Genomic DNA, 15,327 nt, shown 5'->3' with positions numbered 1-15,327 from the left:
CCCTTCATGTGTGTTATTATGTCTAGAAGCATCTTCATGAAAAATTGTAAATTATAGGTGAAATATTTCAAAGGAATGGTAGAATAAATGACATAAATTGAACTGTAGAGAATCATAATAATGGTGATCTGATTAAATAAGTGGGTCTCCTTCCTTCCTTTCCTGCCTTCCATCCTTCCTGCCTTCCTTCCTTCCTTCTTTTTTGTCCACATATTAGTAAATACTTCCTATATGCTGGGTACTAGAGATACAAAAATAAATAAGACCCTATGAGGAGGACCTCACAATTTAGTGGACAAAGTGAACAGTTGACTAGATAGTACAGGATGCTTTAGTAAGAAAGTCAGTATTTTGAGGAGTGTGTGTGCCGTGTATGTGTGTGTATGTGATACCAGAGAAGTGATCATCTATATGAAGCTACAGAATTTGGCTTTTCTTACTTTTTTGATTTTCTTGATTCATAAAGTTAGCATATCTGACAGCTTATTAACTTTAGACCTGCAGAATTTTGGGATGCTTGTAGGAAATGATCGATGGGATAGTTATAGTGTTATAAGGAGTTCGCATCAGCCTAGAGTTTAATTCACCAATTAAATCAAATATCTGGAAGAATAAAACATGCTGTCTTGATACGTTTTTAATCACTATACTCTCACTTATTATGAATTAAATTTATTTTAATCGCATACAGGCATTTGCTCGGCGTGCTTTAGCTAAAATTGATGAGTTAAGGCAACTGGAACTAATGAGTTCCTCACAATCACAGGAAGAATCCAGAAGACATTATAGAGAGGCCACAATAAAGGTATAAAAGTTTCATGAAATAAAATACATTTACTGCACTATATAGTTGATTAAGTACTTAATATTAGTGGTTGAGAAGTGCATCCCATTGTTACCTCATATATAATTCTTTTTCTGAGACAGATGGCAGTGATGATCTTCAAAAGAGGAGTATTTGAATCTAGAAGAAAAAACAAAAGTTTCTTTAGACCAAAGATAAGAGTTAACCTGAGGGAAGCTCAAACTGTAAGTCTAAGAATGTCTTTTCTTGTTCAGATTCTTTCTGCAGTGTATTTGTGTTATACCTCCCATCTTTGAAGCCTGGTCACTCAGTATTAAATCCTGCCCCCTGTTCTCAGCACCAGTGGCAAATAGAGGAATGCCTTCCCACTTTGGACACAGCCTCACTCCATCCCTTTCTTAAAGTTTTGTACCTTCCCACAATCCCAGTTTTGTAACTTTAAAGGGCAAGATGAAGACGAAGAGCCTGAGAAAGGTTCAAAGGTGGACTTGGAGTGGTGTCATGGAGGCCTGTGTCTTTGACTGCTTGGTGTTAGCTTAGTGGGCTTTGAGGTTGGAGAGAAGGTAGAGGCACCTTCTCTCCTCAGCTTCAGACTTCACCCTTGGGAGTGTTCAGGAACTAGGCTACACTGAGGCAAAACAACCTCCATATCTCAGTGGCTTAAAACAACCTTTATTTCCCACTGACATGATGGCTACGACAGTTCACAGGGGGCTCTGCCAAGGATCAGGGTGAGGAGAAGCCCTCATTTTGAAAGTTGCTGGTTGTTCTGCCGTAGGGCGTTGGAGAAAGCCCTGGAGAATTGTGCGCAGGCAATAACGCCCAGCATGGGAGGGAGCGCAGTCTCTTCTCACAGGTCAAGACTCGTCGTACGGCTGTCCTGGCGACAGGCGTGTTTGGTCAGCGGCACTAAGGGCTGTCAGGGAGGAAGACTGGGACATAGTTATGCCTTCTGGGGTCCTCTGCCCTTTCTCCCCCCTGCCCTGTCCTCCCACTGTCTTGCCCTTGCCTTTCTGAATCTCAGTATCCCTGAAGGCCCAGTTCTGTTTTTATTTTGAAGCTTTCCCTGACCATCCTCGATGGCTGTAAATTTTTCTGTGAACTTCTTGGTAGGGAGCAAAAATGAAAGTGAAGGGGAAGATGAGCGGTTTTGGACAGGAGAGTAACAGAATTTCAGAACCTGGAAGAAATTTAAGAAATCGTCTGGTCCAGTCCTGTCCTATTAATATGGGAACATAAAGCCCAGAGTATTTAAATTATGGCCTCAAAGGTCACAAAGGCAGCCGCAGGACTCTGGTCCAGTGCTTTCTCATTACTCCGATAACTGCTGCTCTCTTCATGCATTTCTTCTTACAACATTTCAGAGAAGTTATTTTTCTTTTCTCTAAAATAAATCATAATATCTAAATACAAAAATCATGTGGGCATGGTAGCTTTTTATTGCTTCTTAGTTTGACTATGGTATGTTGGCTGCTGAGCCCAGAGGTACATTTCATACATCCTTTTAAAATCATATCCCTTACTGACCAGTGGTGGATAATCAGTGGGGGTGGTGACTTGCCCAATCATAGGTAATTCCTTGGATGAGCTGTGGAACTGCCTGCATCTGGTATTGGTTTTTTTTTTTTTTTTTTTTTTTTTATTTGACAGAGAGACACAGCAAGAGCGGGAACACAGCAGGGGGAGCGGGAGAGGGAGAAGTAGGCCCCCCGCTGAGCAGGGAGCCCGATGCGGGACTCGATCCCAGGACCCTGGGATCATGACCTGAGCCGAAGGCAGACGCTTAACGACTGAGCCGCCCAGGCACCCCCGCATCTGGTATTGTTGAGAAGTAACGCTCTATAGCATTTGTAAGAGAGCATGGGGTAGGTTTTTTTTTTTTTTTCTGGCTAGCAATTTTTTTTTCTCTGAGCAAACCAAATTTAAGTATCCAAAGCTGCAAGGCTGTCATTAATTAGCATATTATAATGCTTTATAATCATCCTTCAATAAAAATTAAATATATTTCCAAAGAGAAGCGTTTCAAATTCCAGATAACATTACATTAAAAACACATCTATTTCTGGTTTCCTTTAAGATAATTATCTTATGGAAAAGTCTGGTGGTATATCTTTTTAGAAAAAAGTTATAATTGTTTAGTTAGTAGTTTCTATAGGGAATAGTCAACATACCCTTTTTATAAAGTCATAGTATGTTACCTTGACATACTTTGCAGAATGTTCTGCTTTATATTTATGAAATAATTTTATTATGTGTCTGCAAAAGAAAATAATTTCAATATGCGTTAAATCTATTTTATAAAACATTTCTGAATTTGTAAGTCCATTGTGAACTCACAGTTAATCATTTTGACTTTCAAAGGATTCCTTTAAAGGACTACTAAGCCGTACTCCTAATGACTGACTGTTTAGTGATTCATTCAATAAATATTTTTAAAGTACCTGCTATATGAACAAGATAGATAGGAGTTACATTCTAGTGGAGAAATTACATAATAAATAAGTATAGTAATTATAGTTTGTGATGAGTATTAAGAAGGAAATAATGGTAGAGATTAAATGAATTACACGTAAAGCCCTTAGAATGTTTCTGGCATGCAGTAGGTCCTCAGGAATATTAGCTATTACTATTATTTATTTTTATTCATTTATTTAACAGAATGTATCAAATGCCTGCTGTGGTTACAAGTATGGTGGAATATAGAAAAGCAAAGTCACAGTTCTGTCTTCTTGAATGGCCTTGGAATAATGAGCAGGATTTGAGTGGATAGGGAGGAGAGGATAAAACATTCTAAGTACAGGACAAGAACACAATCATAGCTTGGAAGCAGGAGCAAACAAAGTGAGAAATTAAGCTTGACTGGGCTAGGTATATTATGTTAGAGATTAACATAATACATCTCATGGAGTAGATGTCATAGAAACCATAGTATTTAGAAGTCGAACAGACTATCTGGATCATGTCATTTAGCTTCTCATCCAACCTGATGTTTTTAAAGATGGTCTAACATACTCTATGCAGTATTTGTACCGTAACTTGTCAAATATTTTTATTACTATTTAAAATTTTAGTTGTTTCCAGATCTTTGTTATTCTAAATATTGAAGTAATCAACAGCTTCCATGTGCTATTTTTTTAATTTCCTGTGGACAAAATTCAAGGTGTGGGATTTGAATCAAAGGATACAAGCACTTTTATCTCACCTGATATATATTCCCAAATTGATTTCTGAAATAGCTATGCAAGGTACAGCCTGCAGGTACCAATTTCACTACTAGTTGTTATCATTTTGCTATTATTTTTTTAAAAAGATATTTATTTATTTATTTGAGAGAGAAAGAGAGAGAGAGAGCACGCACACGGTGGGAGGGGCAGGAGAGAGGGAGAGAGAGAATCTAGGGCAGACTCTGCGCTGAGCGCAGAGCCCGACTCGGGGCTCGATCCCACGACCCCGAGATCATGAGCTCAGCCTAAATCAAGAGTCAGATGCTTAACTGACTGAGCCACCCAGGCATCCCTCTTTATTTTTTTAATAATTCAGTTTTTTTAAAATGGCTTGTCATTTTAACTATTTCTTTGATTCAACTTTCCCTTATATTTGTTTTTACTCTTTTTATTTCCTTCTGTGGATTTTATCTTCCACAGTTTTTGACCATTTATCTACTAGAGATTTTAATTTTTAAAATATACTTAAATGAACTCGTTTTTGTAGACATTAATAATTTGCTTGTCATGCTTGGCAACCCATTGTTTTTTTATTGCCTTAAATCTTTTTTATAGACCTTTTAAATATTTATATTTTAGAATGTTTTACTTGGTATTCATCTACAGCTGATAAATATTCTATTTTACTTTTTGGTAGTTTTTCTATGGTATTTCTAAAAACAATTTAACTATAATCTTTGGTTTTTATAATTTCATTTTGAATACTTCTAATTATTAGAAAGTTTATTATGCTTTTAAGTATAATTTTTTAAAAGCTCTGTTTTAACCTACAGTAAAAATCTTAGAAGAAACCTTTACCTCTGTTTGTAAAAGGCTAGGGCATGAAGTTCAAGTTTATTGAGGTTTTTAACCTCTCAGTTAACCTATGGATTGAAAAGTCATAGAAGCTAATGAGTAGAGAAGTTGATGTTTGAGGAGAAATAGTCCAAAGCAGTTTTAACCCTGTTTACGTTTTTCTGTCTTTCTGACTTTGCCCCAAGAAGAGGAGAGAAGCAGGGGAATCATGGGGAATATGATGGGTATCTTCTAACTGGACATGGATTCTAGAAAAGCTGACCAGAGCTACTTCTCTTACTTACTGGTAATCTAAATACAGAGAACAGATCAGTTGTCAGAAGAATAGTGTAGAGGCAAGTCATAGGCAGGAGGGGAAATCATTCCGGGATGATACAAAGCAGAGTAGCTGGGAATTCATATAGGGCTCTAACAGTCATTAGCATATTACTATACAGCTAGTCAGTTCTTCTTTCGTTAACTACCACAAGACCAGCTGTTTATACTGTGAAATATTGTTTCAAATTTGGGTTTAAGGACCTTCTGCATTAGAATTTCCTGTGGTGCTTATGAAAAGTGCCCCATCTAGACCCACTGAATCTCAAGATTTGGTCTGTGAATCTAAAAAGCACTCCTGAGGGGCGCCTGGGTGGCTCAGATGGTTAAGAGTCTGCCTTCGGCTCAGGTCATGATCCCGGGGTCCTGGGATTGAGTCCTGCATCGGGCTCCGTGCTCCTTGGGGAGCCTGCTTCTCCCTCTGCCTCTCTCTCATGAATAAATAAATAAAATCTTAAAAAAAAAAAAAGCCCTCCTGAGAGACTCCTAGGCAATCAAAGTTTGAGTATCAGTTCCTGAAGACTGTAATTAAGGTAACACGAAGCATATGGAGATTGATGTTGCCCTAATAAAAAGACGGTAATAAACAGCCTTTTAATGCTGCCTCGGAAACAGGAACGTAAAGAAATAGCAGTCTTCAATGTAATGGTGTCATGACATAAACTTTAATGGAGTCTGGAGAAACACCTCAAAAATGAACACCGTAAAAGTAACCATCTCATTGATGGGCCAGCCACTCTCTTAGCATTAATGAAGCATGCCTTACTTCTCTTTGCTTATAATATTAAACATTGTAGAACTTTAAAGAAGTGGACTGTGGTTTTTGTTTTTGTTTTTATTCCAGTTGCCATGGCCACGTACCGTCACAGAGCGGCTGTTGGATGAGATGTTTGACAGTACCGCATCCCGGTTTCTGGCTGTCTTAGAAGCTCTTTCTGATTCAAATAGGCGCACACTGCAAACTGGACCCATTGTTACAGATGAAGTAGAAGTTCGTGATGTTGTCTCAGAACTGTTTATGGCAGGAAAAGAACTTTTAATAAGTAAATAATTTGTTAAAATAATATATTATGGTAGAACATGAAAAACAAAAATTTTAGTATGGTATTCCACATATAGGAAACTGATACCCAATTTTTTTTATCTTAAATTCAGCAATCTTGTTAAACTCAGCTGATAATTTAAAAAATTTATGAGATTTTCTTTTGGATTTGCTTAGGTATATTATCATCTTAACCTGTGAATAATGACTATTGTATTTCTTTCTTTCCTATTCTTAATCTTTTAATTTCTTCTTTCTTGCATTTCTTGGCTTATTGCACTGGATAGGATCTCTAATAAAACATGAAATGGAAGTGGTGATAGCAGATATCCTTGTCTCATTTATGATCTCACATGGAAAGCTTTCGACATTTTACCATTAATTTTGATGTTTGCTGAAGGATTTTTTTAGATACCTTTTTTCCATATTAAGGAAGTTTCTTTTATTCTTGGTTTGCTGAGTTTCGTTTGTTTGTTTTTAATTCTGAATAGTTGTTGAATTTCATCAAAAGCCTTTTCTGGATTTATTGAGTTGATTGAATGGATTTCTAGTGTATTTCTATTAATGTGGTAAATTACATTGATTGCTTATCTAATTTTTAACCACCCTATATTTTTGGAATAAGTCTAATGTGGAGGTGAGGATTATCCTTTTGATATATTATTTGATTTTGTTTGCTAATGTTTATTATATTGCTTCTCTGTTCATGAGACATTTTCCTTTCTTGTAATGTCCTTTTTAGGTTTTGCTTTCAAGGTCATATTGACCTCATATAAAGAGTTGAGAAGTGCACTCTCTTTCTCTCTTATCTGAAAGATTTTGTCAGATTGATGTTATTTCTTCCTACATGTTCGATTGAATTTACTGGTGAAGGCATTTGGACCTGGAATTTTCTTTGTGGAAAGATTTTTAACTATGGATTAAAAATTTCTCGTAGATATAAAGTGATTTAGGCTTTCTTTTCATTAAAAAGATCTATCAGTTTGGTAAATAGGACTTGAAAAAATTTGATTTTTTGATCCAATATTTTCAAATTTTCATAAAATTGTTTATAATATCTCATTATGATCTTCTTAATCTTCTTTATAAGATCTGTAGGTGTCTGGGCTCCTCTTTTTCATACCTAGTAGTGGTCACCTTGCCTTTTTCTCTCATTTCATTAGTTTCCTCAGGAGTCTACCAATTTCATTAGTCTTTTTCCATGAGCAATATTTGTGTTTATCCTCTCTATTGTATATTTGTTTTCCATATTATTTGTTTCTGTTCTTTATTATTTCTCTTATTCTACTCTCTTGGATTTACTTTGCTGATTTTTAAAAATTTATTGACTTGGAAGCTTAGATCATTGATGTTTTAGGATTTATCCTTATTTAACATATGCATATTAAGGCATTTGTCTCTAAATGCAACTGTAGCTATGTACCTGAAGTTTTGATTTATCATACCTTCATTATAATTTAGTTAAGAATATTTTCAAATGCCCACTGTGCTTTTTTTTTTTTGGATACCGTGTCATGAGTAAAAAAGCATGGAGATATGCTAATTGTTTTTTTGTATTGATCTCTAGCTTACTTACATTGTGGCCAGAAAGCATATTCTATTTGATATTCTTTGAAGTTGTTGAAATTGTTGAGGTGTGGTTTATGGCCTAACTTGTCAATTTTGGTAAATAGTCTGTATATACTTGAAAAGACTGTATGTTCTTTCATTGTTGGGTACATTGCTTTATATATATGTTGATTAGGTGAAGTTTGTAAATCATGTAGTTAAGTCTTCTCTATTCCTACTGATGTTTTTGGCCTGCTTGTTTTGTAAATTGCTGAAAGAGAACATCATCTGCTATGCATTTCTTTTGGTGTGGAATTGATACAGCATAGGGTATGTGTGTGTTTTGCTGTAGTGGATACTGGTTTCCAAAATGGTTTATTTATTTATTTATTTTTGTTACCGATTATACCACCAGCAGCATTTTATGAGAGTTGTAATTGCTCCAAATTTGGACCCTTAGATTTATTTGTCTTTTTCATTTGTCCATTCTGGTATGAATTCAGCAAATTCAGTAGTATTATGGATTTAATGTGCATTTCTCTGATGACTAATGAAGTTGGGCACTTTTTCATATATTTCTTCACCATTTGGATATCCTATTTTGCAAAGTGCCTGTTCAGATTTGTTGGAGGAGGTCATCAAGAGGATATGACTACCAGTTAATTCTTGAGCTGGACCCAGGCATTTGGAGGCTCCTTATAGTCCCCATCTCCCACCCCACCCTGTCCTTGGTGTGTATGTCCTACCTACTATTCTTGTACTAGCAGTGATTTCAAGGATGTAGCCTTGTGAGACTAAGGTGTTGTTGAGACCAGGTGGATGGTATACGTGACTGAACCCAGTTAAATCTTCTGGGGAAACTATATAGACAAGCCTTATATGTAAGTTCCTTTGCTTTATTAAAATGACCACCTACCAGTCTGGAGTGGTCTGCCTCTTCTTTAGTCTCTCCTTGCCCTCCGTGGAAGGGAGCCAGTTTGTGAACCATCTTTTGCCCATTTTTCTATTGGGCTATTTGCTTTTTCCTTATTGGTTTGTCAGAATTCTTTATAGATTCTGGATATAAGTTCTTTGTTGAATATATATATTGCAAATATCTTTTCCCACTTGGTGGCTTGCCTTTTCATTCTCAATTATAGCTGTTAAGGAACAGGAATTCTTAATTTTAATGTAGTCCAGTCTATCAGTATAGCCTTTATAGTTAACCATTTTTGTGTCATGTTTAAGAAATCTCTGTACTGTAATGTCATAAAGATATATTCCAATGTTTTCTTTTAGAAGCTTTATTATTTTACCTCTCACATTAGGTCTCAATTTTGTTTTTGTTGGTATGAGGTAGAGATCAAGATTTATTTATTTCCATATAACATCTAGTTGACACAACACCATTTATTGAAGAGACCTTCCTTTCCCCATTGACTATAGTATCCTTTTGCCATAAACAAGGTGACTATACATGTGTTTTTTTACTCTACGGAGAATGTCATGGACAACTTCCTTTTTGTTCAATCCAAGGGTCCCTTCTCAGTGCTTTTCTTCCTTTACACTCTAGTATTTGTTACTGTTGAATACTCCTTTCTAAACACTCTTCTTTGCAGCCTTTTCTCCCTCTACCCTTCTCTTACATGTTGGGGTTCCTAATTCTCCTGTCCTAGGCAGCTGTACATTGCCCATGGCTGCTTCTGTTGTTTACTATGGATATATAATGGTGACTCTAAAGCTGTATCCCTATTATAGACCTGTTTCCTGAGCTTTCAGTTTGTAATATCTAGCTACCTATTTGACTAGTTAACTCTTGCTAATTCTCTGTGTTTGGGATTCTATGTTCCTTCCTCTGGCTGGACGTCCTTGACCACTCTCTTACCTCAAACCCATGTTCGATGCCCTTCTTATTTGTCCCCACAGCACCCTGTATTTTCCTGCTAAGATTTCTTGTTTCCTCGTTAGAGTATAAGCTCTGTGAAGGCAGGGATTGTATTTGCTTCTTTTCCATTGTTTCTCTTGTGCCTAGCAGTATCTGTTAGTTAATATTTAGTAACTATTTCTTTGCATGAATGACATTCAAACCTCTCTTTTTCCTTTTCTAGTGTCAAGTACTGGTGCAGATGGAATGCTTGATTTTCCACAAACATCTCTTTTGCAACTTACTGTAAAAGGAAAAAATGTTATTTCTATAGATGCTGCTGTGAAATTTGTAAAGTTAGCTTTTACTTATGAGGAATGGAGTTTATTTGAATCTTTAGCTGGGCAGCTTATTGATTTTCTCCAGGTAAGATATACAAAAACCAATGATTTGTTTTTATTTTGTTAAGATGGCTTTGAATTATTAACTTGTGGGATATACTTCTCTTAGAGGCAGGATGATCCAGAGTCAAAGAAAGCAGAAAAGGATTTAATTCTCCTTGTTGCAATAGAACCTTTAATCAACGTAAAGAGAAACAAAGGTTTGGTCTTTCCCATGGAAAATTACAAAGAAGGACAATCAGCTCAAATTAATGTTAAGAAAATTGCTTTTCAAGGTGAGTATTTATTTGCCTTTTTGAAAACTTAAAATTTCATCTGATAAAATATACTCTCTAGGCAAAGTGAGCAAGAATGTTCAAGGCAGAGGAGACAGGACGTGCAAAGACCAAGTGTGCTTGGTTGTCGAAGGAGTGACAAGGAGGCACACGTGGCTAGAGTGCGCTGGTGGTGCTGGTGGAATTTGAGAATGTGGTAGGAAATGTGGGCAGAGAAATAGCTGGGTACCAGGTCCTGCAGGCTCCTAGACCTTGTAAGGATGCTGGGTTTCATTCTGTGTGATGATTTTGAGGAGGTGAGTAAGGCTTTACTTAGCGGCTACCTTGTTGGTAAGTGAGAGACCAGCACAGCAGTCAATCAAAAGCCATCAGTTCCCTTTGGCAAGGGAAGATTTGGTGGTCTCCCATCTTTTTTCAGTAGGGGCAGTTTTTCATTCCAACATTTTAAGTCTTAAAAGTTATTGTACATATAACTGAAAATTTGCAACCTCTAATTTTAGACTGACAAGAATGATTTAATCCCATGTTTTTTTATGTTTTATAATGTTCTTAAGGCATTTCCTGGCTGTTCAATTGCAGTAAATAATTTGTACCAAGCAATGGTACATATATTTTTTCTAGTGGTTTCTGAATAGATATTTTTGTTATTTTTATTTCAACTGCCATGTTTTACATGTGTTTTAGTATTATAAGCCTTTTCAATTCTATTTTGGATGTAGTTGGCATACAGATTGCAGATTAATGGTAATAGTCTATTTTAATTGCATTAGAGCCCACTTAGATTAGTTTTCGTATAGAAATATCTTAGTGACATGATATTTGTCCAGGTACCATTTATGTCATTTTGTAGAATTTCTGTGTTTCTATGCCTTTTCTACTTGAAAATTTGTAATTGTTTTTTTTTTGTTTCATTTTTCTCTACTTTATGGATTAGATTCTTGTTTGAAGACTTATGGATATTCAGAAGACATTTTCCATTTGGCAGCAACCTTGTACTCTTGTGTCTGTGCTTCTCCCCAGGTGAAATTAATTGCTTTTTTGAATACTTGGTGATAGTGTTGAAGGAGGTTATTATAGCTAATTTAAAGCCAGATTTAAAATATCACGGGAATTGCACCTTGCCAAAATTCTATATTGTTTAATCATTAAATAAGAGGTTGAGTCATAACCTGACTTCTGATTTTAAGTCTGTTTTGATAATAACTTCTTTTGTTCCTTTTTGGAAAATTCCTATGCTAGCTATATTTCTAATAATGAAGGAAATGAGGCAGTCATTTCAATTAGAGTTAACATTCTTAATGAAATACCACTTTCCAGTCCATGAATACAGCGCTTAGTTATTATTTGGAGTCACTTTGCACACAATGGCCATTAGAGATGATGATTTGTGGGTATGAATGTTTAAGTAACTAGAACAGCACTGGTGTCAAAACTGAATTACAGGGATCCCCAGGGCTTTGCTGAAGTTCCCTCAGGAGCTCAGCTTTGGGTATAACACCCTAACATGTTTTTATTAGTTTTAAAGATTTTTTATTTATTCATTTGACAGAGAGAGACACAGCGAAAGAGGGAACACAAGCAGGGGGAGTGGGAGAGGGAGAAGCAGGCTCCCCGCAGAGCAGGGAGCCCGATGTGAGGCTCGATCCCAGGACCCTGGGATCATGACCTGAGCCGAAGGCAGTCGCTCAACCGACTGAGCCACCCAGGCGCCCTTTTTATTAGTTTTATATACAATTGTTGAGATAGAATTTCATTTGAAAATTTGGCTTTACTATTCTAAAAAAAATTTGAAAACCACAATGATAGAGCATTGTATTAACTTTTGTTCAGGGAAGTGAAACCACAGTAAGGGATTTGAGAAGTTCCACTGGTAAAATGTTTTTTATTTCTTCTGGGTTTATTAAATACTTGTGACAGGTATTTAATTTTTGTCAGAAAGGTATTTGATTGCAAATATAATGATTATAGTAGGAGAGCTAAACAAAAGGTTTTTTTTTTTTGTTTCAAGTTTTTATTTAAATTCTAGTTAGTTAACATATAGTGTAATATTGGTTTCTGGACTAGAATTTAGTGATTCATCCCTTACAGATAACACCCAGCATTCATCACAACAAGTGCCCTCCTTAATACCCATCACCCATTTAGCCCATCCCCCACACTCCTCCCCTCCATCAACCCTCAGTTTGTTCTCCATAGTTGAGACTCTTTTATGATTTGTCCCTCTCTCCTTTTTTTCCCCTTCTTTCCCCTATGTTCATCTGTTTTGTTTCTTAAATTCCACATATAAGTGAAGTCATGTGGTATTTGTCTTTCTCTGGTTGACTTATTTCACTTAGCATAATACACCTCACTCTATCCATGTCATTGCAAATGGCAAGATTTCCTTCTTTTTTGTGGCTAAGTAATATTCCATTGTGTACATATACCACATCTTCTTTATCCATTCATCTGTTGATGGACATTTGGGCTCTCTCCGTAGTTTGGCTATTGTTGATAATGCTGCTGTAAACATTAGGGTGCATGTGCCCCTTAGAATCAGTATTTTTTTATCCTTTGGGGTAAATACCTAGTAGTGCAATTGCTGGGTCATAGGGTAGCTCTATTTTTAATTTTTGAGGAACCTCCATACTGTTTTCCAGAGTGGCTGCACCAGCTTGCATTTCCACCAGCAGTGTAAGAGGGTTCCCCTTTCTCTGCATCCTCGCCAACATCTGTTGTTTCAGTGTTGTTAATTTTGGCCATTCTGACTGGTGTGAGGTGGTGTCTGACTGTGGTTTTATTTATATGTCCCTGATGTTGAGTGATGAGTGATGTTGAGCATCTTTCATGTGTCTGTTGGTCATTTGTATGTCTTCTTTGGAAAAATGTATTCATGTCTTCTGTCCATTTCTTAACTGGATTATTTGTTTTTTGGGGTTAAACCAAAAAATTATAATCCAGGCTGAAAAGGGCAAGGATTTTTTTTACAAATAAGTATTTTAATGATGAACTTCGGACAAGTTTTCCAAGCATAATATTTTCACTGAGGTATAGTTCCAGAAACTAGTCATGATCATGAGCTATTAGCAGTCTAGGAATCAGATGTAGTTATGTTCCAAATCTACCAAGATGTCCAATCTGTCATCCTTAGACTTGTTTTTTCAAGGCCTAGTAGACAAGGTTTCCTCTTGAGGATCTCTTTTCTTGAGTTCAGTTGCTAAATCCAGGTATAAAGGACCAGTTGGGGAAACTCAGGACAAGAAGATTATTCTTTAGAGGAAAGGATAGGGTGTGATGGGTTGCTCATGTCCCTTCTATGTCCAAACCAATACAGAGAGCTTTTCTGCTGTTCCTGAAGCTGGTCCCATTTCTGTCCTGTGCCCATGCTCTTGGCCACCTTTGAGGTTGATCGTCAGCAATCAATACCTATGAGCTTTGATTTTGTTTATTTTTATAATTTATTTAATAATCTAAATTTTAAAAGATTAGTTCAGAAGCATTGACATATCTTTTTTTAAAAGGTTTATTTATTTATTTATTTATTTTAGAGAGAGAAGTTGGAGGAGGGGCCAAAGGAGAGGGAGAGAGAGTCCCAAGCCAACTCCACGTTGAGTGCAGAGCCCAATGCGGGTGATCTCATGACCCTGAGATCATGACCTGAGCCAAAATCAAGAGTTGCAGGCTTAACCCATTGCGCCACCCAGGCACTTGACATATCTTTTTTATAATGTTATCTGATACATGATATATGTTTATATTCCAAAACAGAAATATTTAGAAATTCAGTACTTTGAATCTTACTTTTTGTTTGTGTTTTTTTTTAAAGATTTTTTTCAGTTATTTATTCAAAAGAGAGAGACAGGATGAGTAGGGGGAGGAGCATAGGGAGAGGGACAAGCAGACTCCACACTGAGCACAGAGCCCTACTGGCAGCTCGATGTCATGACCCTGAGATCATGGCCTGAGCCAAAATCAAGAGTCTGATGCTTATCCAAGTGAGCCACCCAGGCACCCCTTGAATCTTACTTTTTTTTTTTTAAACTTTTATATTGATGAATAATATATATAATGACAAACATTTTACTAGTGTATAGCTCAATGAGTTTTCATAAATGAAGCACATCCAGTTCAAGAAACAGAACATGACCAGCACCGAGTAGCTCCCCCTGTGCTCCCTTCCAGTCACTGACCCTACCATGGGTACTCACTATCTTGACTTTTTAGTCATTGGGTTAGTTTTGCCTGTTTTTTTGTGTTGTATGTAATTGGATACAGAAAATACGGATGGTCCCTGTCTTACGATGATTCAACCTAAGATTTTTCCATTTTACCATGGTGCACAAGCAATACACATTCAGTAGAAAGCATACTTTAAATTGTGAACTTTGATCTTTTCCCTGGCTGGCAATATGCAGTATGATACTCTCTCATGATGCTGGGCAGCAGCAACCATGACTCCCAATCAGCTACATGATCATGAGGGGAAATGACAGACACATAACTAACTATTCTGGTTTTCACTTTCAGCACAGTATTCAATAAATTACATGAGATAGTTAACACTTCATTATAAAGTAGGCTTTGTGTTAGGGACCTTTGTCCTACCATAGGCTAATGTAAGTGTTCTGAGCATGTTTAAGGTAGGTAAGTCTACGCTATGATGTTCAGTAGATTAAATGCATTTTTGATTTATGGTATTTTCAATTTATAAGTCAAGGGAGATCTATGCATACTTTCAGCATCTTGCTTCTATCAATTGATATTGTTTGTAAGAGTCCTCCTTATTGTTGCAAGTGGTTGTATATTGTTCATTTTTATTGCATGGTATTCCACTGTATGAATAGACCAAAACTTATTTATACCTTCTTCTACACTTATTTATAATTTCTTCTTCTAGTAACATTGCCCCTATGATCAGATGCAAAAATCTAACTTCAATTGCTTTCTCTGAATCTCTGAGGCCAAACAGTGCCCTCTGGAGGAAGAGGCTACCCTTTCCCATACTTTTAATTTCTTCAGTGTCAGAAAGCCATTCTGGTCCACTTTAATAGCCCAGAGCTGTGCTGTTAATCCCGTATAGCTCCTAGCCAGATTTTTTTT

General features: G+C 36.5%; 1 protein-coding gene across 1 annotated transcript in view; it reads left to right on the top strand.

The window, feature by feature from the left end:
• Window positions 1–15,327, top strand: part of CFAP54 (cilia and flagella associated protein 54) — a 295,241-nt gene that overhangs the window by 27,723 nt on the left and 252,191 nt on the right. Inside the window, exons 7-12 of the mRNA XM_064590760.1 lie at window positions 692–805; window positions 928–1,029; window positions 5,984–6,182; window positions 9,817–9,998; window positions 10,083–10,248; window positions 11,183–11,268. Of these exons, the coding sequence (XP_064446830.1) occupies window positions 692–805; window positions 928–1,029; window positions 5,984–6,182; window positions 9,817–9,998; window positions 10,083–10,248; window positions 11,183–11,268 (849 nt within the window). The remainder of the gene's footprint in view (window positions 1–691; window positions 806–927; window positions 1,030–5,983; window positions 6,183–9,816; window positions 9,999–10,082; window positions 10,249–11,182; window positions 11,269–15,327) is intronic.

The sequence above is a fragment of the Mirounga angustirostris genome, unplaced genomic scaffold, assembly GCF_029215605.1.
Source record: "Mirounga angustirostris isolate CCGP_5_RB_7025 unplaced genomic scaffold, mMirAng1.0.hap1 SCAF_5, whole genome shotgun sequence".
Classification (NCBI taxonomy): Eukaryota; Metazoa; Chordata; class Mammalia; order Carnivora; family Phocidae; genus Mirounga; species Mirounga angustirostris.
This window is presented reverse-complemented; position numbering and strand designations above follow the sequence as displayed.